Raw genomic sequence first — 27,409 nt, 5'->3', positions numbered from 1 at the left:
GATACCTAAAGCATCAGAGAGAAATTAAACAGATATTGATAACAGGTTAAAGGTCTAACATGCACCTAATTATTTCTGAAAGGGCAGAATGCAAAGAATGGAAGAAAGGTGCTATTCAAAGACAGTAAGGATTTCCCCAAACTGTTGAAAAACACCATTCCACAGAGATAGGTATAAAAAAAAAAAGAAGAAATCCACACATACCAATGGATACATTGTACTCCAAAATACCAAATATTAAAAGAAGAATTTTTTTTTTCTGTCTACTCTGGGCCTTTGCTGCAGCACATGTGCTCTTTGTCGTGGCACAGGGGCTCTAGAGCACGTGGACTCAGTAGTTGCTCCGTGCAGTCTTCGCCAGTTACAGCAGACAGGTGCTGTAGCAGTGCTGTATTGGCTTCATTGCCCTGTAGCAATGTGGGATCTTATTTCCCTGACCAGAGATTGAACGATGTCTGCTGCATTGGAAGGTGGATTCTTAGCCACTGAACCACTAAGATAATCCCTAAAAGATTTTAAAAGCAGAAGAAAACAGTAAAGAACATATCATTTACAGAGAAACAAACCAACAGCATTATTAGAGATAGAGTCACTTCATAATGATAAGGGAGGTATAATAATTCTAAACATGAAACTTCTAATAAAGCAACCTCTTAATATATGAGGCAAAAATAGGAAACTTGATAAGTATTAAAATAGAAGATATAAACATGCCTCTCTTAATTATTGATAAGTCAATCGATAAAAAATTAATATAGAAAATTTGAACCAAAACCGTAGTTTAATGGTAATATGTAGAACTCTGAATTCAACAATTAGAGGACACACACTCTTTTCAAGCACACATGGAATGTTATACAACTCACCCATGTACACGCCATGAAGCAAGGTTTCAAAAATTTCAAAGAAGTGATATCTGACAAATTAAATTCTCTGACCACAGTGGAATGAAGATAAAAATTAATAGCATCAATCTCAACTAAAACATAGAGACATATTCACATACACTTTTGAAAGTTAAAAAGTGCATTTTATAAAATTCCTCATGAACCAAAGGAGAAATCATAATGGAAATCAAAGGAATACTCAGAATTAATTAATTATGAAAATAATACGTAGTACAGGGCTTCCCATGCCATGCTAGTGGTAAAGAATCCACCTGCCAATGCAAGAGATGCAAGAGACCTGGATTTGATCCCTGGGTCAGGAAGAACCCCAGAGAAAGAAATGACAGTCCACTCCAGTATTCTTGCCTGCAGAATCCCATGGACAGAGGAGCCTGGTAGGCAACAGTCCATGGGGTCGCAAAGAGTTGGGCACGACTGAGCACACACACACATGCAATACATATTATGGAATGACACAAAAGTAGTACTTTGAGAGAAATTTGTGGTTTTTTTGAGTGTCTGTATCAAAGTTCATAAAACCTATGTGGTAATAGTGCAAGGCCTATTGCACTATTTGTGGGTACTCAAAGTTGTAGCGATGTTGGGGAATATAATGTAAAAGAGTCCTTTGGAGGTAGTTTAATGCAGTCTTTTCCTAAGATTTTTGATTGTTCACTTTTTAGTGCAATCTACATTAAATGTAATTTTGAGAAAAAGTATAATATAAAAAGATATGTGTGGTAAAAATTAATTTTTATTAGTAAGTTGAGTATATATTATTTTTTATAGCCAGAGAAACAAGAACTATGAGACTCTTTGTCGAAATAGATTGGGCAATGACTTATACGTAGAGAGGATGATGCAGACTATTAATGGAGCACCAAAGAATAAAGACGTTCAATGTGACAAAATCTTGAAAGAAGACAAAGGTAATTTATGTTATATTCTGCTTGACAAATTACCATATTTTAATATACATCCATTGGGCCTGTTGATTAACAACTATTATAATAAAGTATATAAGGCAAAATGAAATGATTTGGCCAAATCACAACAATAGCTGGGTACTGTGATCTACAACTTTCAAAATTTGACAATTTAGTTAATAAGTAATAAATACAGATTCAGAAGATTGGAATAGCATAATTATCAATCTTGATTTTTATACAAACTGTATCATGGAACTTTGTACTCTTCACATATTAAGGGAAGATTTGTGGCATCTTTATTTTCTCTTGTCCCACTCCCCTCCCAGATACAGTGGTGGTCTTAAAGAAAGAAGCCTGCCTTCCTAGTGTGAGACCCTGGCCCTTGGTTCTAGAAGGAACAGAGCAGACCTTGTTCTCAAAGAATTTGGCTTGTATGTTTTCACGTGTCTAGGAGCTTCCTGGAATATTGACTCAAGGCATTTGTCTTTTCTTGCCTAATTCAGAAAGATTATATTATGCTTATCACTGTTAGGAAATAGCTCAAAGACATAGAAAGAAATAAAGTGCACTGATAAAGGTAGCTACATAGGTAAATACAAAAGCCAGCATTGTAATTTTGACTTGTAACGCCTGTGTTTTTCTAATGTGATTTAAAATAAGTATATTAAATAATAATTCTAAATCTATGCTACCGGGCATACAAAGTTTAAAGATATAATTTATGGCATCAACTTAAAGTGGGTGGGATTTAGCTGTAGAGAAGCAGTTTATATAATGGAAGTAAGGTAGAATTATTTTAAAGTAGATTGTTAAAATTTTAAGAAATTAATTTTAATCCCCAAGGCAATCACCAAGAAATAACTTAAAAATTGTAGAAAAGAAAACTAGGAATAAGAATGATACACTTTAAAAAATATCAAACATAAAAGAAGACAGTTATGGAGGATTTGAAGAATAAAGAAAGTGTATGACATAAAGAAGACAAAAGCATCAGAAGTCCTTCCTAAACAATAATTACTTTAAACAAATTAAAGACTCTAATTAAAGAGTAAAAGTTGGCAGGATGGATTTATAAAAGACAGCAAACATCAAAAATATGTAAGAAAAAACCATGATCCATCTATGTATTTTCTAACAAGAGACTGTTTTTTCCAGTTTTATTGAGAAATAATTGACATGCATCAGTGTATAAGTACAACATGATGGTTTGATTTACATGTACTGTGAAATGATTACCACAACAGGTTTATTTAACATATAAACATTTTAAATAAAATATTTATTTAAACATTTAACATGTTTATTAACATAGATGTTAAATAAACATATTGTTACAATAAAAAGAAAAGTTTCATAATATAAAATTAACACACAAAATTCATTTGTATTTCTACATACTACCTATGAGCAATCCAAAAATGAAATTAAAAAAGTAATTGTATTTCTAATAGCATCTAAAATAATAAAATATGTCAGAATAAATTTAATTAAGGAGATGAAAAACTTGTACACTGATAACTATAAAACATTGCTGAAAAATTTAAAGGTTACCTGAGTAAATGGGAATACATTCTGTATTTTTGAATTGACTTAAGGTTATTAAGATGTGAATACCACCCAGAATAATGCCAAAGACTTTGAACTTTTTTTTTTTAATTTTTGCTTCTTGGTCATACTGTAAGCCAGGTGGGATTTTAGTTCCCTGACCAGGGATGAACCTGCACCCCCTATAGTGGAAGCACAGAGTCTTAGCCACAGGGCTGCCAGGGAAGTTCCCCAAAAGACTTTCTTGCAACAACAGAGAAAAACCATCCTAAAATTTATGCAGAATATCAAGGTATCCCCAAGTAGCAAAAACAATCTTGAAAAAGAACAGAGTTAGAGACCTCGCACTTCCTGGTTTAAAAACTTGCTATAAAGTTATAATCAAAATAGCTTGTACCAGCATAGAGATAGATATATAAACCAGAAGAATAGAATAGGGATCCCAGAAATAAACCCTCAGATATGTAGTTAAGTGATTTTTGATGAAGGTGCCAAGACCATCAGCTGGTGCTGGGGCAACTAGATAGCCACATGTGAAAGAATAAAGTTGGATTCAGACCTCATATCATATGCAAAAATTAACTCAAAGTGTTCAGTTTAGTCGCTCAGTTGTGTCCGACTCTTTGTGACCCCATTGACTTCAGCACACCACGTGTCCCTGTCCATCACTAACTCCTGGAGCTTACTCAAACTCATGTCCATTGAGTTGGTGATGCTATCCAACTATCTCATCCTTTGTCGTCCGCTTCTCCTCCTGCCTTCAATCTTTCCCATCATCAGAGTCTTTTCAAATGAGTCAGATCTTCCCATAAGGTGGCCAAAGTATTGGAGTTTCAACTTCAACATCAGTCATTCCAGTGAATATTCAGGACTGATTTAATTTAGGATGGACTTGTTGGATCTCCTTCTAGTCCAAGGGACTCTCTTAAGAGACTTCTCCAACACCACAGTTCAAAAGCATCAATTCTTCGGCGCTCAGCTTTCTTCACAGTCCAACTCTCACATCCATACATGACCGCTGGAAAAACCATAGCCTTCACTAGACGGACGATTGTTGGCAAAGTAATGTGTCTGCTTTTTAATATGCTGTCTAGGTTGATTATAACTTTTTTTCCAAGGAGCAAGTGTCTTTTAATTTCATGGTGCAGTCACCATCTGCAGTGATTTTGGAGCCCCCACAAAATAAAGCCTCTCACTGTTTCCACTGTTTCCCCATCTATTTGCCATGAAGTGATGGGACCAGATGCCATGATCTTTGTTTTCTGAATGTTGAGCTTTAAGCTAACATTCTGCTCTTTCAATTTCATCAAGGGGCTCTTTAGTTCTTCTTCACTTTCTGCCATAAGGGTGGTGTCATCTGCATATTTGAAGTTATTGATATTTCTCCCAGCCATCTTGATTGCAGATTGTGCTTCATCCAGTCCAGCATTTCTTATGATGTACTCTGTATAAAAGTTGAATAAGCAGGGTGACAATATACAACCTTGACGTCTCCATTCCCAATTTGGAATCAGTCTGTTGTTCCATGTCCAGTTCTAACTGTTGTTTCTTGATCTGCATACAGATTTCTCAGGAGGCAGGTCAGGTAGTCTGGTATTCCCATCTCTTGAAGAATTTTCACGATTTGTTGTGGATCTCACAGTCAAAGGCTTTGGCATAGTCAGTAAAACAGATGTTTTTATGTAACTCTGTCACTCTTTTGATGTTCCAATGGATGTTGGCAATTTGATCTCTGGTTCCTCTGCCTTTTCTAAATTCAGATTGAACATCTGGAAGTTCACAGTTCATGTACTGTTGAGCCTCGCTTGGAGAATTTTGAGCATTACTTTGCTAGTGTGTGAGATGAGTGCAATTGTGTGGTAGTTTGAGTGTTCTTTGGCATTGCCTTTCTTTGGGTTTGGAATGAAAGCTGACCTTTTCCAGTCCTGTGGCCACTGCTGGGTTTTCCAAATTTGCTGACATATTGAGTGCAGCACTTTCACAGCATCATCTTTTAGAATTTGCAATAGTTCAACTGGAATTCTATCACCTCCACTAGCTTTGCTCATAGTGATGCTTCCTAAGGGCCACTTGACTTCACATTCCAGGATGTCTGGTTCTAGGTTAGTGATCACAGCCTCGTGATTACCTGGGTCATGAAGATCTTTTTTTTTTAATAGTTCTTCTATGTACTCTTGCCACCTCTTCTTAATATCTTCTGCATCCGTTAGGTTCATACTGTTTCTGTTCTTTATTGTGCCCGTCTTTGCATGAAATGTTCGTTTGGTATCTCTAATTTTCTTGAATAGATCTCTAGTCTTTCTCATTCTATTTTCCTCTATTTCTTTTCATTAATCACTGAGGAAGGCTTTCTTATCTCTCCTTGCTATTCTTTGAAACTCTGCATTCAAATGAGTATACTTTTCCTTTTCTCCTTTGCCTTTCATGTCTCTTCGTTTCACAGCTCTTTGTAAGGCCTCCTCAGACAGCCATTTTGCCTTTTTGCATTTCTTTTTCTTGGGGATGGTCTTGATCCCTGCCTCCTGTACAATGTCATGAACCTCCATCCATGTTTCTTCAGGCATGTTATCAGATCGAATCCCTTGAATCTATTTGTCACTACCACTGTTTAATTGTAAGGGATTTGATTTAGGTCATACCTGAACGACCTAGTGGTTTTCCCCACTTTCTTCAATTTAAGCCTGAATTTGGCAATAAGGAGTTCATGATCTGAGCCACAGTCAGCTCCCAGTCTTGTGTTTGCTGACTGTACAGAGCTTCTCCATCTTTGGCTGCAAAGAATGTAATCAGTCTGATTTCACTATTGACCATCTGGTGATGTCCACATGTAGAGTCTTCTTGTGTTGTTGTAGATGGTGTTTGCTATGACCAGTGCGTTCTCTTGGCAAAATGCTATTAGTCTTTGCCCTGCTTCATTCTGTACTCCAAGGCCAAATTTGCTTGTTACTCCAGCTATCTCTTCCTATTTTTGCATTCCAGTCCCGTATAATGAAAAGGACATCTTTTTTTGGTGTTATTTCTAGAAGGTCTTGTAGGTTTTCATAGAACCGTTCAACGTCAGCTTCTTCAGCATTACTGGTTGGGGCTTAGACTACTGTGATATTGAATGGTTTGACTTGGAAACAAACAGAGATCATTCTGTTGTTTTTGAGACTGCATCCAAGTACTCCATTTCAGACTCTTTTGTTGACTGTGATGGCTACTCCATTTCTTCTAAGGGATTCTTGGCCATAGTAGTAGATAATAACGGTCACCGGACTTAAATTCACCCATTCCAGTCCATTTTAGTTTGCTGATTCCTAAAATGTTGATGTTCACTCTTGCCATCTCCTGTTTGACCACTTCCAATTTGCCTTGATTCATGGACCTAACATTCCAGTTTCCTATGCAACACTGCTCTTTACAGCCTTGGACTTTACTTCTATCACCAGTCACATCCACAACTGGGTGTTTTTGCTTTGGCTCTGTCTCCTCATTCTTTCTGGAGTTATTTCTCCACTGATCTCCAGTAGCATATTGGGCACCTCCTGACCTGGGGAGTTCATCTTTCAATGTCCTATCTTTTTGCTTTTTCATACTGTTCATGAGGTTCTCAAGGCAAGAATACTGAAGTGATTTGCCATCCCCTTCTCCAGTGGACCATGTTTTGTCAGAACTCTCCAACATGACCCATCCATCTTGGGTGGCCGTACACGGCATGGCTCATAGTTTCATTGAGTTAGAGAAGGCTGTTGTCCATGTGATCAGATTGGTTAGTTTTCTGTGATTGTGGTTTTCATTTGTCTGCCCTCTGATCAGTCAGTCAGTTCAGTCGCTCAGTCGTGTCTGACTCTTTGTGACCCCATGAACCACAGCACGCCAGGCCTCCCTGTCCATCACCAACTCCTGGAGTTTACCCAAACTCATGTCCATTGAGTCGGTGATGCCGTCTAAGCATCTCAACCTCTGTCGTTCCCTATTCCTCCTGCCTTAAATCTTTCCCAACATCAGGGTCTTTTCAAATGAGTCAGCTCTTTGCATCATGTGGACAAAGTATTGGAGCTTCAGCTTCAACATCAGTCCTTCCAATGAACACCCAGGACTGATTTCTTTTAGGATGGACTGGTTGGATCTCCTTGCAGTCCAAGGGACTCTCTCAAGAGTCTTCTCCAACACCACAGTTCACTAGCATCAATTATTCGGTGCTCAGCTTTCTTTATAATCCAACTCTCATATCCATACATGACTACTGGAAAAACCATAGCCTTGACTAGATGGACCTTTGTTGACAAAGTAATGTCTCTGCTTTTAATATGCTGTCTAGGTTGGTCATACTTTCCTTCTAAGAAGTTAGTGTCTTTTAATTTTATGGCTGCAGTCACCATCTGCAGTGATTTTGGAGCCCTCCAAAATAAAGTCAGCCACTGTTTCCACTGTTTCCCCATCTATTTGCCATGAAATGATGGGAAAAGGATAAAAGGTTTATGGAAACTTCCTGATGGGAGACACTGACTGAGGGGGAAACTGGGTCTTGTTCTGATGGGTGGGCCATGCTCAGTAAATCTTCAATCAAGTTTTCTTTTTTTTTAATGTTTTTTTTTTAATGTTTTTTTTGTTTTTTTTAATGTTTTTTTTTGTTTTTTTTTAATGTTAATTTTTTAATAAAAAAAATAAAATAAAATGACAATCCAGTTTTCTATTGATAGGTGGGGCTGTGTTCCCTCCCTGTTATTTGACCTGAGGCCAAACTATGGTGGAGGTGATGAAGATAATTGTGACCTACTTCAAAAGGTCCCATGCTTGCATTGTTGCTCTCAGTGCCCACAACCCTGCAGCAGGCCACCACCGACCCATGCCTTCACCGGAGACTCCTGGACACTCATGGGCAACTCTGGGTCAGTCCCTTTTGGGGTCACTGCTCCCTTCTCCTGGGTCCTGGTGGACACAAGGTTTTGTTTGTGCCCTCCAAGAGTCTGTTTCCCCAGTCTTGTGTAAGTTCTGGCAGCTCTATGATGGGGTTAATGGCAACCTCCTCCAAGAGGACTTATGCCATACCCAGGTCTACTGCACCCATAACCCCTGCAGCAGTGTACTGCTGACCCGTGCCTATGCAAGAGACACTCAAACACAGTTCCGTCTCAGTCTCTGTGGGGTCTCTGCGTCCTGGTGCACACAAGGTTTGTTTGAGCCTTCTGAGCATCTCCGGCAAGAATGGGGTTTGATTCTATATGCCATTTTGCCCCTCCGACTATCTTGCTGGGGCTTATCTTTTGCCCGTGAGTATGGGGTAAGAGCCAAAATTATAAAACTCTTAGAAAAAATTGAGGTAGATATTTTTGCCTTTGCCTTGACAATACATTCTTAGATATGACACTAGAATCATGGTGAACAAAAGAAAAAATACTGAGCTGCATCAAAATTAAAAGTTTTGTCCGTCAAATAGCTATCAAAAAAGTGAAAGGACAACTTACATGATGGAATAAGATGTTTGCTAATCCTATTTCTCTTAAGGTCTAGTATCCAGACTATATAAGGAACATTTATAATCCAAGAACCAAAAGACAACACAATAAAACAGTGGGCATAAGACTTGAACTTGTTTTCCAAAGGAAGAAAACAAATGACCAACCAGCAGAAGAAAATATGTTAAACACCATTAGTCATTAGAGAATACAGTCAAGACCACAATGAGTTGCTGCTTCTCCCACATTAAATGGCTATAATTAAAAAGAACAAACCAGAGGACAAGTGTTGACAAAGAAGTTGATAAACTGAAGCTCCCATACAGTGCTGCTGGGAATGTAAAATGGTGCAGCTGCCCTGGAAAAAAGTTTGGTAATTCCTCAAATAATGAGAAAGACTTTCGTTATGACTCAGCTTTTCCACTCCTAGGTATATACCTTATAGAATTGAAAATACGTATTCAAATACATGTACTCACATGTTCTTGGAAGCAGTATTAACCACAGTCAAAAAGTAGAAACAACCGAAATGTCAATCAGTGAGTGAATGAATGAACAAAGTGTGTAAATACATATGTGACGTGAGTGAAAGTCGCTCAGTCGTGTCCGACTCTTTGTTACCCCATTGACTAACAGTCCATGGAATTCTCCAGGCCAGAATACTGGAGTGAGTAGCCTTTCCCTTCTCCAGGGAATCTTCCCAACCCAGGGATTGAACCCAGGTCTCCTGCATTGCGGGCGGGTTCTTTACCAGCTGAGCCACAACGGAAGCCCAAGAATACTGGAGTGGGCAGCCTATCCCTTCTCCAGTGGATCTTCCTGACTCAGGAATTGAACCGGGGTCTCCTGCACTGCAGGCAGATTCTTTACCAACTGAGTTATTAGGAAGACTCGTAAATACATATAATGAAATATAATTCAGTCACAAAAGGAATAAAGTAACTTCTCTGATAAACTTCCCCTCTTCTACCCTGGAAGATGTCAGAAATTTCTACTCTGGAGAGGACAGAATAGGGGCTCTTTAGATGGAGAATACCAGGCACAGATCAAGACACGGGTTGTTGTTGTTCAGTCACTGAGTCATTCTTTGTGACCCCATGAACAGCACCACGCCAGGCTTCCCTGTCCTTCACTATCTCCTGGAGTTTGCTCAAATTCATATCCGTTGAGTCAGTGATGGTTTGTAAAAAACATCCTCTGTCGCCCCTTTCTCCTCCTGCCCTCAGTCTTTTCCAGTGAGTCAGCTCTATGTATCAGGTGGCCAAAGTATTGGAGCTTCAGCTTTAGCATCAGTCCTGCCAATGAATATTCAGGGTGGATTTCCTTTAGGATTAACTGGTTTGATCTCCTTGCAGTCCAAGGGACTCTCAAGAGTCTTCTCCAGCTCCACAGTTCAAAAGCATTAATTTTTTGGCTGTCAGACTTCTTTATGGCCCAACTCTCACATCTGTACATGACTACTGGAAAAACCATAGCTCTGACTATACAATGGGTACTTAAGCAAAACAAAAAAAACTATAAAACAAAACCCCAAACAAACAAAAACCCCAGTGCATATTGAATGCTATACACAGAGACTCCTTGAAATCCTCCCCTCCCTCATAGAAGACCTGTAAAACCTTTGGTAGCCAGATTCTTAATTATCCTTTATCTGGATGTACCAACAGTTAATTTATTCATTTGCCTACTGAAGGGCATTTTGATTGTTTCAAGTTTTGGCAGTTATCAATAAGGCTGGTATAAATATCTATGTGCAAGTTTTTGTGTAGAGATAGGTTTTTAAGTCCTTTGGGTAAATATTGAGGAGTGTGATTACTGGATTGTATGGAAATAGAATTTTTATTTTTTTAAAAAATAGCCACACTGCCTTCTAAAGTGATCGTACCATTTTGCATTCACACCAGCAGTGATGGAGAGTTTCTGTGGTTCCACATCCTCACTAGCATTTCGTGTTGTCAGTATTCCAGATTTTGACCATTCTAGTAGTGTGCAGTGGTAACTTATTTTTGTTTGTTTGGGTGGGGGTTGGCTATGCTGCGCGGCTTGGGGAATTCTGGTTCACCGATTAGGAATCAAATGCTGGTCCCAGCGGTGAAAGTGCCAAGTCCCAACCACTGGACCACAGGGAATTCCCCTCATTTTTGTTTTAATTTATTTTCCCATGACGACGTATGATGAGGAGTATATTTTCATATACTTACTTGCCACCTATATGTCTTTTTTTTGATGAGGTATCTGTTAAGTTCTTTGACCCATTTTAAAATTTGGTTGTTTGTTTTCTTATTGTTAAGGATCAAAAGATATTTGTATATTTTGGACAACAGCCCTTTTTCAATTGTATCTTTAGCAAATGTTTTCTTTCAGTGTGTGGCTTGTTTTGTTATTCTCTTGACATTTCCTCTTCCAGAGCAGACATTTTTAATTTTAATGAAACCCAGATCATCAATTATTGCTTAATAGATTATACTTTTGCTGTTGTTTCTAAAAAGTCATTGCCATACTCAGGTCGTCTAAATTTTTGCCTATATTTTCTTCTATGAGTTTTCTAGTTTTGCCTTTTACTTTTAGGTTTAAAACAAGTTTTTAGTTAATTTTCCTGAAGGACGTAAGATCTGTGTCTAGATTAATTTTTTTTTTTGCGTTTGGATGTCCAGTTTGTTCCAGCACCATTTATTGAAAAGACTATCTTTGCTTCATCTATTTTTGTTCCTTGGACAGAGATTAGCTGGCTGTGTTAATGTCAGTGTATTTCTGAGCTCTCTATTCTGTTCCATGTGCATTATCTTGATTATTGTAGCAGTGTAGGAAGTCTTCAGGTTGAGCAGTGTCAGTGCTCCTATTTTGTTCTTTGTTTTCAATATTGTGCTGGCTTTTCTGGGTCTTTTGTCCCTTTATATAAACTTTAGAATCAGCTCCTTTTTGTCAGTTTACTTCTTTTTTAATTGGAGGAAAACTGCTTTACAATGTTGTGTTGGTTTCTTTCTGGAAGCATGAGGTCTTCTGCCAGCATTTAGTAGGTGTTCTGTAGGAGTTGTTCCACATACAGAATTATTTTTGATGTATTTGTGGGGAGGAAGATGATCTCCAAGTCTTACTCCTCCACCATTTTGAAAGTCTCCCCTAGAATCTGTTTGTTGATATGCACAAAGTAACTTGCTTAGATTTGATTAAAATTGCATTGAATCTATAGATCAGTTTGGGCAGGACTGGCATCATGACAATGCTGAGTAAACATGGAATATCTGTCTCCATTTATTTTATTCTTTAATTTTGTTCATCAGAGTTTTGTAGTCTTCCTTATAATACATTTTGTACATATTTCATTAAACTTATTCCTATTTTACTTTTGGGTGCTACTGTAGATCATATTGCTTCAAACTTCAAATTCCTTTGTTCATTGTTAATATATAGCAAAGAGATTGATTTTTGTATAGTGTTAACCTTGTACCCTGAAACTTTGCTGTAATCACTTAATAGTTCAATAGTTTTCTTGTTAATTCTTTCAGGTTTTCTATATAGATGATTATGTCATCTGAGTTCAAAAACAGTTTATTTCTTCCTTTCCATTCTGTATTTCTTTTATTGACATTTACTTTTTCTTATCTTACTGCATTAGCTTGGACTTCCAATATGATGTTGAAAAGGAGTGGTAAAAGGAGACATCTTTGCTTTGTTCTGATCTTAGTGAAATATTTTCTAGTTTCCGGAAGAAACTCATTGGGTTTTGTAGGTGTTCTTTATCAAGTTGAGGAAGTTCCGCCTCTATTCCTAGTTTACTGCAAGTTTTTATCTTGAATGAGTGTTGGATTTTGCCAAGTACCTTTTCTGAATCTGTTGATATGATCAAGTCATTTTTCTTCTTTGGCCTGATATTATGGATTATATCAATCAATTTTCCAATGTTGAACTAGTTTTGCATATCTGGGAGAAACTCCACTTAGTTGTGGTGTGTAATTCTCTGTATATGTTGTTGGATTTGATTGCTAATATTTTGTAGAGGATTCTTGAATCTATGTTCATGAAAGTTATTGGTCTGCCATTTTCCTTTCTTATGGTCTGTTTTTGGTATCAGAGTAATGCTGGTCTCAAAGTACCAGTTAAGTATTCCCTCTATTTCTATCTTCTGAAAGATGTTACAGGGAATTGGTTCAATTTTCTCCTTAAATTATTAGTAGAATTCAATGCCTGTATCTGGCCCAGTGCTTTTAGTTTTGGAAGATTATTAATTATGATTCAGTTTCCTTAATTGAGATAGGGCTATACAGATTGTCTATTCTTGTGTGAGTTTAGGCAGATTGTGTCTTTCAAAGAATTGGTCAATTTCATCAAGATTATCTAATCTATTGGGATAGAGTTGTTCATAGTGTTCCTTTGTTATCTTTTTAATGTTCATGGAATCTGCAGGGACATCCTCTCTTTCATGTATGATATTAGTACTTTTTTCTTAGTTATCTTGGGTAGAGGCTTATTGATTTTGTAGATGTTTTCTAAGAACCAACTTTTAGTTTCATTGATTTTCTCTATTGATTTTCTGTTTTCAATTTTACTGATTTCTGCTCTAATTCTTTTATATTTTAATTTTTCATTGAGATATAATTGACATATAATGTTAGTTTCAGGTGTATAACAAATCAATTAGATGTTTGTATACATTTTGAAGTGACCATGATCATAAGTCTACTGAACATTCATCACCATACGTAGAAAGAAAAATCTTTTTCTTGTGATGAATACGTTTAGGATCTACTATCTTAGCAACTTCCAAATATACAATACAGAATTACTAACTTTTCAAAGAGGCAGAGGAACCAGAGATCAAATGAAAGGTCCCATAAGCTGCAACTAAGACCCAATGCAGCCAAGATAAAAATAAAAAATAGATATTAAAAAATATAACGAGTACAGCACAGGGAATTCTAATCAGTACTCCCTAATGGCCTATATGGGGAAAGAATATAAAAGAGAGTGGATATATGTATGTATATAACTGATTCATTTTGCTATACACCTGAAACTAACATAACATTGTAAATGAAGTATACTCCAATTGGAATTTTAAAAACAAATGCTATAGTTTATACTAGAGAATTTGATGAAGATCAAGTAAATATTGAGACGATGGATCAAGAGAAGAGATGGAAATTTTAAAAAGTGCCTTTATTACTGATGAAGTTAACTGAAACATGTAGCCTTTCATCCCAGAGAAGGCAATGGCAACCCACTCCATTACTCTTGCCTGGAAAATCCCATGGACAGTGGAGCCTGGTAGGCTGCCGTCTCTGGGGTCTCACAGAGTTGGACAGGACTGAAGCGACTTAGCAGCAGCAGTAGCAGCAGCAGCCTTTCATCCACAGCTGAGTGGACTTGCTATTTCTTCCCTTCAGAATAGATCTTACCAACAATAATTGGCACAGCTAGAAAGCACGGACCTTCTCTGCATGGGTGAGAACAGATGAGAATGCATGCTTTCTGCAAATTAGCAGACTTAACAAAAGAATCCAGAAGTGGCTAAGTTGTAATTCCGTCTCCTAAACTTTCCTGTAGGATTAGTCATTTCTCTTTGCCTGGTAATGTGTGAATGAGGGACACAGAGAAGCCAGAAATGTCAATTTAGCTGAAGTTACCTCTGTAAAGATTCAGAAAAACTGACAAAAAGTTTCCTACCTAACAGTCCACATACAATAGTTTATTATAGAAGTCGCATTTCAAATAAATGGATAATTCAGTGAATGTGTTACTGTTCCTGGCTAACTTTTTAAAATACAGTTAAATTCTAAAACTTGGTACATTTCATAAAGACAGTTTGTTTTCTATGTATATTATATACTATAGTAAAAACTCTTTTAAGAAGTGTGTGTTATATGAGATCATCTTAATTAACAAATGTGTATTTGTTCATGTGTTAACACATATATATTTATGTCAATCTGGAAGGACATGCATGAAAATATTACCAGTTGTTCCTAGGTTATGGAAATGTAAGTGTTATTTACGTTTTCTTTTACAGTAACCATGTCTTTTTACTCAGCTAAAATAAATTTTTTTTCTATAAATGTTATATGGCCAATTGTTGTTCTTTTATAGTCTGAATTAAACCAGTAGATACAACAATGTTTTAAAACTTTTAAAAACTATTTACACAATCTTATACTCAGAAATACTCAAAACTTAGGTATAGTTAGGAATACCATTTTTCTGATAGTAGCTAAAATAAGATTTCAATAGGTATGATAGTATAGAATTAGGAAGTCACAATCATGATTTATTATCCTAACTTGTATATAATTATGGCATGTACATAATATCTGTTTCCTAGATTTTCTTTTTCTTAGGTTAATTAAATTTTGTCTAATGAACAAATGTAATGATGTTACCTAAACTAAAATTGGGGCTTCCCTGGTGGCTCAGATGGTACAGAATCTGCCCGCAATGCTGGAGACCTGGGCTTGATCCGTGGGTTGGGAGGATCCCCTGAAGAAGGGAATGGCTACCCACTCCAGTTTTCTGACCTGGAGAATGCCATGGACAGAGGAGCCTGGCAAGCTACAATCCATGGGCATCATTAACTATTTCTTGCCATTGTTGTGAAACACATATGTTTTTTCCCTGAACAATAGATATTCTTACCTTAGATTTTGCTATAGCTAGCTATATATAAGCTAAAATATTATAATTTGGTTTAAAGTAATGTTTACCTTCCTTTTCTTTATTTAGGTATAATGTCCACGGCTTGGGATTTGTATGATTCTTACAATGCTATGGAGCTTTCATCTTTACCACCAAAACAATCTATGATTGACTCAAGTAGTAAAGCGAGTGTACCTTCAAAAGACTGGGAACAAACAGTGCCAGGGAGTAATTTAGAAAAAAGTAAGATTTCATTTATTTCAGTTTTTTAAAAATTGGGATAATTGAATTATAACATTATATTAGTTTTCAAGTGTGCAACATAATAATTTGATCTTTGTGTACACTACAAAGTGATCACCACAATAAGCCTAGTTATTGTCACTCTATAAACTTTCCTCTCTAGCTGTTTCACCTACCCCCTCAACCTCCTTCCCCTCTAATAGCCATCAATTTGTTTATGAGGTTTTTTTATTTTTTATATTCTGCATATGAGTGAAATCATACAGTGAAATCTGTTTTATTTCATTTAATATTGTTGTTCAGTTGCTCAGTTGTGTCCAACTCTTTGCAACCCCATGGACTACAGCACACCAGACTTTCCTGTCCTTTACCTCCTCCTGGGGCTTGCTCAAACTCATGTCCATTGAGTCAGTGATGCCATCCAACCCTCTCATCCTCTGTCATCCCCTTCTCCTGCCTTCACACTTTCCCAGCATCAGGGTCTTATTTCTAATGAGTCAGCTCTTCTCATCAGGTGGCCTAAGTATTGGAGCTCCAGTTTCAGCATCTGTCTTTCCAATGAATATTCAGGGTTTATTTCTTTTCGGATTGACTGGCTTGATCTCCTTGCTGTCCAAGGGACTCTCAAGAGTCTTCTCCAACACCAAAGTTCAAAAGCATCAATTCTTCACTGTGTTCAGCCTTCTTTATGGTCCAACTCTCACATCTGTACATGCCTACTGGAAAAACTGTAGCTTTGACTAGATGGACTTTTGTTGGCAAAGTAATGTCTCTGCTGTTTAGGTTTGTCATGGCTTTTCTTCCAAGGAGCAAGTGTCTTTTAATTTCATGGCTGCTGTCACTATCTGCAGTGATTTTGGAGCCCAAGAAAATAAAGTCTGTCACTGTTTCCATTGTTTCCCTATCTATTTGCCATGAAGTGATGGGTCCAGATGCCATGATCTTAGTTTTCTGAATGTTGAATTTTAAGCCAGCCTTTTCCCTCTCTCTTCACCTTCATCAAGAGGCTCTTTAGTTCCTCTTCACTTTCTGCCATAAGAATGGCATCATCTGCATATCTGAGGTTATTGCCATTTCTCCTGGCAATCTTGATTCTGCTTGTGCTTTATCCAGCCTGGCATTTCGCAAAGGCTTCCCTGGTGGCTCAGAGGTTAAAGCGTCTGCCTCCAATGAGGGAGACCCAGGTTCGATCCCTGGGTCAGGAAGATCCCCTGGAGAAGGAAACGGTAACCCACTCCAGTATTCTTCTTGCCTGGAGAATCCCATGGATGGAGAAGCCTGGTAGGCTACAGTCCACGGGGTCGCAAAGAGTCGGACACGACTGAGCAACTGAACGGAACGGCCTGGAGAATCCCATGGACGGAGAAGCCTGGTAGGCTACAGTCCACGGGGTCGCAAAGAGTCGGACAGGACTGAGCAACTGAACGGAACGGAATCTGCATATAGGTTATATAAGCAGAGTGACAATTTACTTCCTTGACAAACTCCTTTCCCAATTTAGAACCAGTCCATTCTTCCATGTCTGGTTCTAACTGTTGCTTCTTGACAGGAGGAAGGTAAAGTGATCTGGTATTCCCATCTCTAAAAATTTTCTATATTTTGTTATGAGCCACACACTCAAAGACTTTCGTGTAGTCAATGAAGTAGAAGGAGATGTTTTTCTGGAATTCTCTTGCTTTTTCTATGATCCAGTAGATGTTGGCAATTTAATCTCTGGTTTCCCCTGCATTTTCTAAATCCAATTTGAACATCTGGGAGTTCTCGGTTCACATCCTGTTGAAGCCTAGCTTGGAGAATTTTGAGCGTTACCTGCCAGTGTGTACATGAGTGCAATTGTGTGGCAATTTGAACATTCTTTGACATTGCCCTTCTTTGGAACTGGAAAGAAAACTGATCTTTTCCAGTCCGTGGCCTCTGCTGAGTTTTCCTGATTTGCTGGCATATTGAGTGCAATACTTTCACAGCGTCATCTTTTAGGATTTGAAATAGCTCAGCTGGAATTCTATCACTTCCACTAGTAGTGATGCTTCCTAAGGCCCACTTGACTTCACATCCCAGGATGTCGGGCTCTAGGTGAGTGATCACACCTTCGTGGGTCATTAAGATCTTTTTTGTATAGTTCTGTGTATTCTTGCCACATCTTCTTAATATCTTCTCCTTCTGTTAGGTCCATACTGTTCTGTCCTTTATTGTGCCCATCTTTGCATGAAATGTTCCCTTGGTATCTAATTTTCTTGAAGGAATCTCTAGTCTTTCCCATTCTATTGTTTTCCTCTATTTCTTTGCATTAATCACTGAGGAAGGATCTCTCCTTGCTATTCTTTGAAACTCTGCATTCAGATGCTTATATCTTTCCTTTTGTCCTTTTCTTTTCAATTCTTTTCTCAGCTATTTGTAAGGCTTCCTCAGATAACCATTTTGCCTCTTTGCATTTCTTTTTCTTGGGGATGGTCTTGATGCCTTCTGTACAATGTCATGAACCTCCGTCCATAATTCTTTAGGTACTCTATCAGATCTAATCCCTTGAATCTATTTGTCACTTCCACTATATGCAAGGGATTTGATTTAGTTCATACCTGAATGGCCTGGTGGTTTTCCCTACTTTCTTCAGTTTAAGTCTGAATTTGGCAATAAGGAGTTCATGATCTGAGCCACAGTCAGCTCCCGGTCTTATTTTTGCTGACTGTATAGACCTTCTCCATTTTCGGCTGCAAAAAGTATAATCAGTCTGATTTCACTATTGACCATCTGGTGATGTCCATGTGTAGAGTCTTCTCTTGTGTTGTTGGAAGATGGTATTTGCTATGACCAGAGCATTCTCTTGGTGAGACTCTGTTAGCCTTTGCCCTGCTTCATTTTGTACTGCAAGGCCAAGCTTGCCTGAATCCAGGTTATCTCTTGGTTTCCTACTTTTGCATTCCAGTCCCCTATGATGAAAAGGACCACTTAACGTAATGCCTTGCATTTCCCTGATAATTGGTGATGTTGAACATCTCATGTGCCCTTTGCCATTTGGGAAAAATGTCTCTTTAGCCTGGAGAATCCCAGGGACGGCGGAGCCTGGTTGGCTGCCGTCTATGGGGTCGCACAGAGTCGGACACGACTGAAGTGACTTAGCAGCAGCACCAGCTTATCTTCTGTCTCTTTTTTTTTGCTATTGTGTTCTTTGAGCTCTTTGTATTAACCCCTTATCAGATATATGGTTTGCAAATATTTTCTCCCATTCAGTAGGTTGTCTTTTCATTTTATTGATGGTTTCCCTTGCTATGCAGAAGGTTTTAGTTTATTTCACTCTGTATATAAGACAGTATTTTTTTCCTTGGTGCTTTCTATATTTTTGTTTTGTTTTTAGCTTTCAGAAGCTTGAGTATGGTGTATCTTGGTGTGAATTTCTTTAGGTTTATCTTCTTTGGAATTCACTGTTTATTAATTCTGTATGTTTTTCTTTGCCAAATTTTGGAAAATTTCAGCTATTATTTCTTCAAGTACTTTTTTGGTCTCATCCTTTTCTCCTCTCCTCAATGACATGAATATTGTATATTTTGTTAGAGGTCTCTGGGCCTCTATTCATATATGTGTGTGTATATATATATATATATATTTTTTTTTTTTTGCAGATTATTTTCTTTCTGGTTTTCAGATTTGGTAATTTCTATTTTTCTCTCTTCATGTTCACTGATTCTCGTCTCTGTCTCTTCCATTTTTCTGTTGAGCCCATCTGTTGAATTTTTTGTCAGATATTTTTTATGTCAGATATATTTTATCTGTTGTCAGATGATGTAAGCATCTCTGTCATCTCAGTGTTGGTTTCTATTGATTTTGTTTGCTTTTTTGTTTCATTTAAGTAGAGATTTTCTTGGTTCTTTGATCAGTGACGTTCAGTTGAAATTTAGAAACTTGGGGTATTATGTTTTGAGAACTGGATCTTGTTTAAACTTCATTTTTAGCAGGATTTGTTTGACACTATTTTGACAGGGAAATTTACTGCTCCATTACCGCCAGGTGAACGTGGAAGTGGGATTTACTGCTCCATTTTGTGTGTGTGTGTGTGTGTGTGTGTGTGCACGCGCATACGTTCACTCAGTCATTTCTGACTCTTTGCAATCCCATGGACTGTAGCCCACCAGGCTCCCCTGTCCATGGAATTTTCCAGGCAAGAATATTGGAGAGGGTTGCCATTTCCTACTCCAGGGGGTATTCCTGATCCAGGGATTGAACCTGGGTCTCTTACATCTCCTACATTGGCAGGCAGATTCTTTACCACTAGCACCACCTGGGAAGCACCCATTACTGGAGTAGAAATCTGTATTTTTCACTTGCCCTTCAATTACATTGAGGGAGGGGGTCATCTCATTACTGTTCTGTAATGTTAGATGGGGAGCTCTAACCTCGTGTAAGTTAGATAGTGAGCTGTAACTTCCATTGATACCTACATGGCTGGGAGGGATAGGAGCACCTCATTAACACTTCCTGAAACCATGGATTGGGACTTGGCTTTATTACTTTGGGGAAGTTCTGTAAGTTCTGATTGTACCAGTCCAACTCTGACTATTGGGGAGAACCTTGTTACTGCCAGATAGCTGTGGAATTCCATGTTCATCAAGAGATCTTAACTGACATTGCCCAAAGGTTAGAACAGTCAGTCATTTTTTTCTTTTTTGGGTAGGATTGAAAGTCGTAGCTCCTACTGAGCCTTTTCTGACACCACACCCACTGGAAGGCTGGGAGATTGGAAAGCCTTGTTAGAACCTGACAAGAATAGAAGTCTAGACTTCCCGCTTGGCTAGTGGTATTTGTGGAATGGGTGGGGCTACAGTTTTTTCTCTGTTTTTTTTTCTGGAGAGAAATGGTTATATCCTAAAAGTTTTCTTTCTTGCAAGGTTGTTCTTTTCCTGAGTTTTGGCTAAAGAGAGGAGGTTTGTCTGGAGTATCTGCAGTAATAAGAAATCCAGGGAACTCACTGCTGTGTCATTCCTGAGCAATCTTTTTCCTCTGCCTTCTGTCAAAGGCTTTCAAAGACTTCCTCTAAAAAAAAAAAAATTAATGTCCTAAGATTTTTAGTTGTATTTAGCAAAGGAATGGAGAAGGCAATGGCACCCACTCCAGTACTCTTGCCTGGAAAATCTCACGGACAGAGGAGCCTGAAAGGCTGCAGTCCATGGGGTTGCTGAGGGTCGGACACGACTGAACGACTTCACTTTCACTTTTCACTTTCATGCACTGGAGAAGAAAATGGCGACCCACTCCAGTGTTCTTGCCTGGAGAATCCCAGGGACGGGGGAGCCTGGTGGGCTGCCGTCTATGGGGTCGCACAGAGTCGGACACGACGGAAGCGACTTAGCAGCAGCAGCAGCAAAGGAATAGGGAAAAGTGTGTTTACTCCATCTTCATGGATGCAGGATTCCCCTTCATTCTGTTTTTACTAATAGGTAGAATAATCATTCCTCAAATATATACACATCCCGATCTCAGGAACCTATGAATAGATTACCTTACATGAGATAAGAAACTATCCAGATGTGACTACATTAAGAATCTAAAAGAGGGAGGTTATCCTGGATTATCTGAGTGGACCCAAACCAATCCAAATGGGTACTTTGGAGTATTTTTTCCATTTCTGGTCAGAGAGAGATGTAGTGGCAGGACCATCAGAGAGATGCAATGTTGCTGTCTTTTGAAGATGGATGATGGGTTGGTGGTGGCTTCAAGAAATTGGCAAGGAAATTAATTCTCTAGAGCCTTTAGAAAGGAACATAACCCTCATAACCTTTTGGTTTTGGCCAAATGAGACCTGGGTTGATCTCTAACCTACAGAACTTTAAATTTGTATCCATTTTAAATTTAATTTTAAATTTAATCCAGAACTTTAAATTTAATCCACTAAGTTTTTGGTAATTTGTTATAGCATTAATAAACAACAGTAGTGTAGTATCCCTATAAAGCAATAAATTAAACCTTTATCTGAAGGTGTAATGAAGACTGATAATAATTTAATTTCAATTTGAATAAAAATATATGGAGATACAACTTACCTTATGAGTTATCATTGCTTATTTTCTGAGAAATAGCACATTTTTGGATTCCAAAATGAGATAATATATGTATATCTTGCATGTGCTTGGTTCCTAAAAGAAATTCAATAAGTAACTATTAAAGTTTTTGTGAATACTGGAGGAATACAAATAGTGATGGCAAAATGTCATTGATAAATCTTTAGAATATACAAACCAGCTATTATAATATTTGAATTATGTTATCATTGTATCATATTTGTGTTTTACAGTTAGTGAAGGTAGTTCTCTAATGGATATTGAAAATGTAATTCTGGCTAAAGTTCGTGATGAAGAAGAAGACAACTCAGATGCAGTATTTAAATCTGATAAGTTTCAGCAGGACTTATTTTTTATGGAACGAGTTATAATGGAAAATATATTTCAGCCAAAACTTGCAGCTTATCGTCAGCTTCCTGTTTTAAAAGGTATTTAACACATTATATACTAAAACATCTTTAAAAAAATAGTGTTGTTTTAAAATAAAGATTTTATACTTTAAAAAAGATATTTAAATATAATCACTTTTAGAAAAGCTCAAGTAATTAAAAAATTCAAATGGTATTATTATTTCTAAATGAAATCTTTAAACTGAGTTATCACTTATCAGGGAGAAGGAAATGGCAGCCCACTCTGGTAATTCTTTCCTGGAGAAACCCATGGACAGAGGAGCCTGGTGGGTTGCAGTCCACAGGGTTGCAAGGCGTCAGATATGACTGAAGTGACTTAGCATATACACACACATCACTTATCGGAAGACATTTTTATATAGTTTCCAGCACTAAAAGTGAATAACAGGAGAGTCCAGACCTGGAAGCCCAAAGAAAGAGATAGTCCCTTAGATTCAAAACCTCGTAAGCTCTTTCCTCTCTCTTGTTCCAGTATTGAATTATCCTCTCATAGTCAAACACCCCTTTCCATTGCCATTGATACTTTCCAGGTTCTAGCTTTTATTCAGTTCAGTTCAGTTCAGTCGCTCAGTCGTGTCCAACTCTTCGCGACCCCATGAATCACAGCACGCCAGGCCTCCCTGTCCATCACCAACTCCCCCTAATTTTATTACACAGGCATTCTTCCTGTTCTTATGGTTACAATATTTTTAAGGATTTGAGAGATTATTTAACTCAACTTTTCAATTTTTGAATGAATAAAATAAAGGTTATAGAAACATTCTAAAGTTGCATAGTCTGTGACAAATACAGGCATTCAACCAACGTCTTTTGATCCCATTCCAATTCTCTTTCCACTGTTCCATTCTGGCATGCTGATATATCCTAAACCCAGGTTTGAACATGGCATGTAACTACTTGAAAACCTTCAGTAGCTTCCTATTACCTAGAATAAATTACAAACTTCATACTGTATAATTCAAAGATACTTGCAGTCTGGTCACAGGCTACCGTATCTCATTGTACCACTTTGGAAACCCTAAAAGTTAGCCGTATTAGATATACCTGATAATCCCCAAACAGAACCTAAACTTTCTTGCTTTAATAGACTTTTAGTTATAAATATTCTTGGCCGTTCACCCTTGTCCTCATCCCATCTTTGCCTACTGGGCAAATTCCTTAATGAAGTCTTTCTTGATCCTTCAAGCCAAAATGAATCTTCTAAATGCCTACATCAAACAATCAGGTTACAAAATTGCATGTGTGGCAAACGAATGTAAGCCTTTTTGTTTACTTATACCTAAGATTATAGAAAAACTGTTTCTTATCTCATATTAGGTTGATATGTAAAAATTTGTATCATATATTTATATACATTCCCATCCCATAATAAAAGTTATAAGATTGGAATTTACTGAGTCCTGTAAATTTTGACACTTAAAAATAAAAGTGGTGATAGACCACTTCTTTAAGTATATCTGAGAAGTAGAAATATCATAGAAAAATTTTTAAGGAGTTAAGATTTACATATAATAAAATACACATATTTTAACTGTATAATTTCATACATTTAAAAATATATAAGCCTACATAACTGATACTCTAATCAAGATAAAGAATATATTTATCAATCCCAAAAATTCCCTTCTGCTGTTTTCCAGTTAAAACTTATATCCTTATAGACAGGCATTAAGCTCATTTCTCTCACTACAGATTAATTGTTTTGGTATATCATATAAATGGGTTCATGTAGTAAGTGTTTGTGTCTGACTTCTTTTATTTAACATAATGTTTTTGAGATTCATCTACATTGATATGTATATAAGTAGTTCATTTTTTTTCTTGAGTACTATTCCATTTTATGAACATACCATAGTAAGTTGAATATTCATTCACCTGTTGGTGGAAATCTTTGAGCTATTATGAATAAAGCTGCTATGATCATTTTTTTCAATTTCCTTTTGTAGATATGTGTTTTAATTTCTCTAGAATGAATTACTGAATCTTGGATAGAAGTATGTATAACTTTTTTAGAAACTACAAAATACCTTTCTAGATTTTGTACCATTTTACAATATCCCACTCCAGTATGGGCAACCCACTCCAGTATTCTTGCCTGGAAAATCCCATGGACAGAAAAGCCTGGTAGGCTACAGTCCACGGGGTTGCAAAGAATCGGACACGACTGAGCGACTTCACTTCATACTTATTCTTAAGACTTGGTCTTAAAGTCTAGTTTGTGTAATGTTAATATAGCCACACTAACTTTCTTACTCTTATTATTTGCATGGTATATATTTTCCTTCCTTTTACTTTATGATATCTATGTCTTTATGTTTAAAATGTGTCTGTGGTTAGCAATGTATAGTTTGGCCTTGAGATTTTTACTCACTCTAACAAACTCTGCCTTTTTGAGCTCTTATATCTTCCTCCTCAACTCAACTAGATGACTATGTTTTGCCTAGGCTAAGTTTACTTCCCAGTACACTGATAAGGAAATTGTCCCAGGCTGAAAGTGAGGTCCCCAAGGGGTTCCCATATGAATTGCTTGTTCAATGCTTGAAAACACTTATCTTATATTTCTAGTCTAATTTTATATTTATTTATGGAAGGAGGACAAGTCTAATACTGTTAATCCAGAATGACTGGAAGCCAACCATAGAAATTTGGAACATATCACTGATCATTTAAAAAAGAAGAAATAGTAGTTCTGCTTTTAGTTAGGATGTAAATAATTATGAGACCTTAGGAGAGGACAGGCTGTTGAACCATAGTAGTGTTGCAGTTTTGCTCATATGATGACATCCAGATGAGTTCAAAGAGGCTGAGGTGACTGTAATTGGAATAATCAGATATCAGGAAGTTATGTAGAGAGAAAAAAAACAACTCCATAAATCTATCCTTTAGTCTTTGGCTGAAACATAAGCTGTGTATGTTAGACTAAAACTGCAGAAGGCAAGGAAAGTACAACTACCAGGAAGCTGTAAGTGAAAAAGTCTTCAGAGTTCATACAGGGCTGCGACACATTTGAGTTCTGACTGGCCAGGGGGTAGAAATAGGGTATTCAGTAAATATCCAGAATGGCCATACCTTAAGAGTAGAGCTCGAATAACCCGAGATTGAAGACTAGACCATCATCCCCACCAATAAACTCTTTAGCTAATTAAAAAATTTCTATTTTTAAAAGCTAATTTTAAAACTCAAGCTAATCTGAAAGTAAGTTAACTGCTCAACAAAACAAACTTCAATACAGTATTGTGTGGAAGAAAACACAATGCAGACATTCAGTGCTGTTGTAACATTTATAATGCACAGCACCCAATAAAAATTTACTAGCTGTGTAAATAAGCAGGAAAATGTGAGCTAAAGCTAAAAAAGTCAGTCAGTAGAAACAGATAAAAAGGTGACTGAGATGGTAAAAGACAGATAAGAACGTTTAAAGCGCTATCATACTCAGAATAGCCAAGACAATATTGAAGAAGAAGAAAAAAGTTGGAGGACTGACATCATCCAACTTCAAGAGTTACTATAAAGTTACAGTTGTTAGGATAGTGTGGTACTGGTGAAAGAACAGACACATAGATCAATGGAACAGAATAAAGAGTCCAGAAATAGATCCACATAATTATAGTCAACTGATCTTTGACCAAAGAGGAATGGCAATATAATGAAAAAAAAAAAAAGATAGTCTTTTCAACAAATGATACTGGAACATCAGGATATTTATGGGCAAAATAAATAATTTAGATACAGACCTTATACCCTTCACAAAAATTAACTCAAAATGGATCATAAACTTCAATGAAATATGCAAAACTATAAAACTTCTAGAAGACAACATAGGAAAAAAATCTGGATAACCTTGGATATGGTGATGATTTTTTAGATTTGACACCAAAGGCACAGTCTATTAAAAGAAATAATTGATAAGTTGGACTTCATTAAAATAAAAAATCTTCTCTGTGAAAGACATTGTCAAGAGAATGAGAAGTCAAGTCCCTTCTTACAAAAGACATACCTGATAAAGAACTCATCCAAAATATACAAATATCTCTTAAAACTCAACAATAAGGAAACAAATAACAATTTAAAAACAGACAAAAGACCTAATAGACACCTCACCAAAGAGATATACCAATGGCAAATAAGTTTAAGAAGATGTTCATCATTATATGTCATTAAGGAATTTCAAATTAAAACATCAATGAATAGCTAAAATCCAAAACATTGATACCGCCAAATGCTGGCTAAGATGTGGAGCAACAAAAACCTTTATTTAATGTTGGTAGGGATGCACAATAGTTCAACTACTTTGGAGGATAGTTTGGCAGTTTCTTACAAAACTAAGCATATTGTAACCATATGGTCCATAACTGTACTCCTTGGTATTAACCCAAAGGAGTTGAATACTTATTTCCACTCAAAAATCTGCACACAGATGTTTATTGAAGCTTTATTCATAACTTCCAAAACTTGGAGGCAAACACGATGTTCTTCAGAAGGTGAATGAAAAAATTCTGGTAAATCCGGAATAGAATATTCCAGAATAGAATATTATTCAGCACTAAAAAGAATTATCAAGCCACGAACAGACACAGACAAAATCTAAATGCATGTTACTAAGTGAAGGAAGCCCATCTGAAAAGGCTAAATATGCTGTCACTCCAACTATATGACATTCTGGAAAGGGCAAAAGTTTGGAAACAGTAAAAAGATCAGATGTTTCCAGGGATTAGAGGTTGGGAGAAATGAATAGGCAGAGTATGTAAGATTTTTAGAGCAATAAAACTATAATGCAATAGCTAGTGGTGGTACATTTCATTGTACACTCATCCAAATTCATAGAATGTACTACACCAAGAGTAAATCTTAAAGTGAACTATATAGATTTTGAGTGATAATAATTTGTCACTGGGAGTTCACTTGTTGTAACACTGTACTACTGGTGCAGGATGTTGATCTGGAAAAGTCTATGAGTAAATCTGAGTGTGAGTATATTGGAACTCTTCATTTTGAGTTCAGTTTTGCTGTGAAACTAAAACTACTCTAAAAAATAAAGTCTGTTAAAGAATAAGTTCTAAAAATATGCTTAAAGATTTAAAGGAAAAAATAAGAATATAGTGATGATAGTAATGAAAGCTACATATAGGACCAAATGGAACTGCTAGAGATGAAATACAATACAAAGTACTTGAAATGAAAAAACTTACTGCTTGGATTTGACAGAATGCTAAATGACAAGCAAGAGGAACATTCCAAATTAAAGTACAGAAACAAGTCTAAAAAAATAGAACTTCG

General features: G+C 36.9%; 1 protein-coding gene across 3 annotated transcripts in view; it reads left to right on the top strand.

Moving 5' to 3' along the window:
• DNAI4 (dynein axonemal intermediate chain 4) overlaps positions 1–27,409 on the top strand; it is a 105,305-nt gene that overhangs the window by 41,305 nt on the left and 36,591 nt on the right. For all 3 annotated transcript variants that reach the window (XM_088835367.1, XM_055403964.2, XM_088835368.1), the window contains 3 exons: positions 1,677–1,816; positions 15,517–15,672; positions 21,956–22,150. In XM_088835367.1, the coding sequence (XP_088691493.1) occupies positions 1,677–1,816; positions 15,517–15,672; positions 21,956–22,150 (491 nt within the window). The remainder of the gene's footprint in view (positions 1–1,676; positions 1,817–15,516; positions 15,673–21,955; positions 22,151–27,409) is intronic.

This window comes from Moschus berezovskii, chromosome 4 (assembly GCF_049115385.1).
Source record: "Moschus berezovskii isolate FMDL1 chromosome 4, NW_MosBer_1.0, whole genome shotgun sequence".
Classification (NCBI taxonomy): domain Eukaryota; kingdom Metazoa; phylum Chordata; class Mammalia; order Artiodactyla; family Moschidae; genus Moschus; species Moschus berezovskii.
The sequence above is the reverse complement of the archived record's forward strand: the minus strand, read 5'-3'. Positions and strand labels throughout refer to the sequence as shown.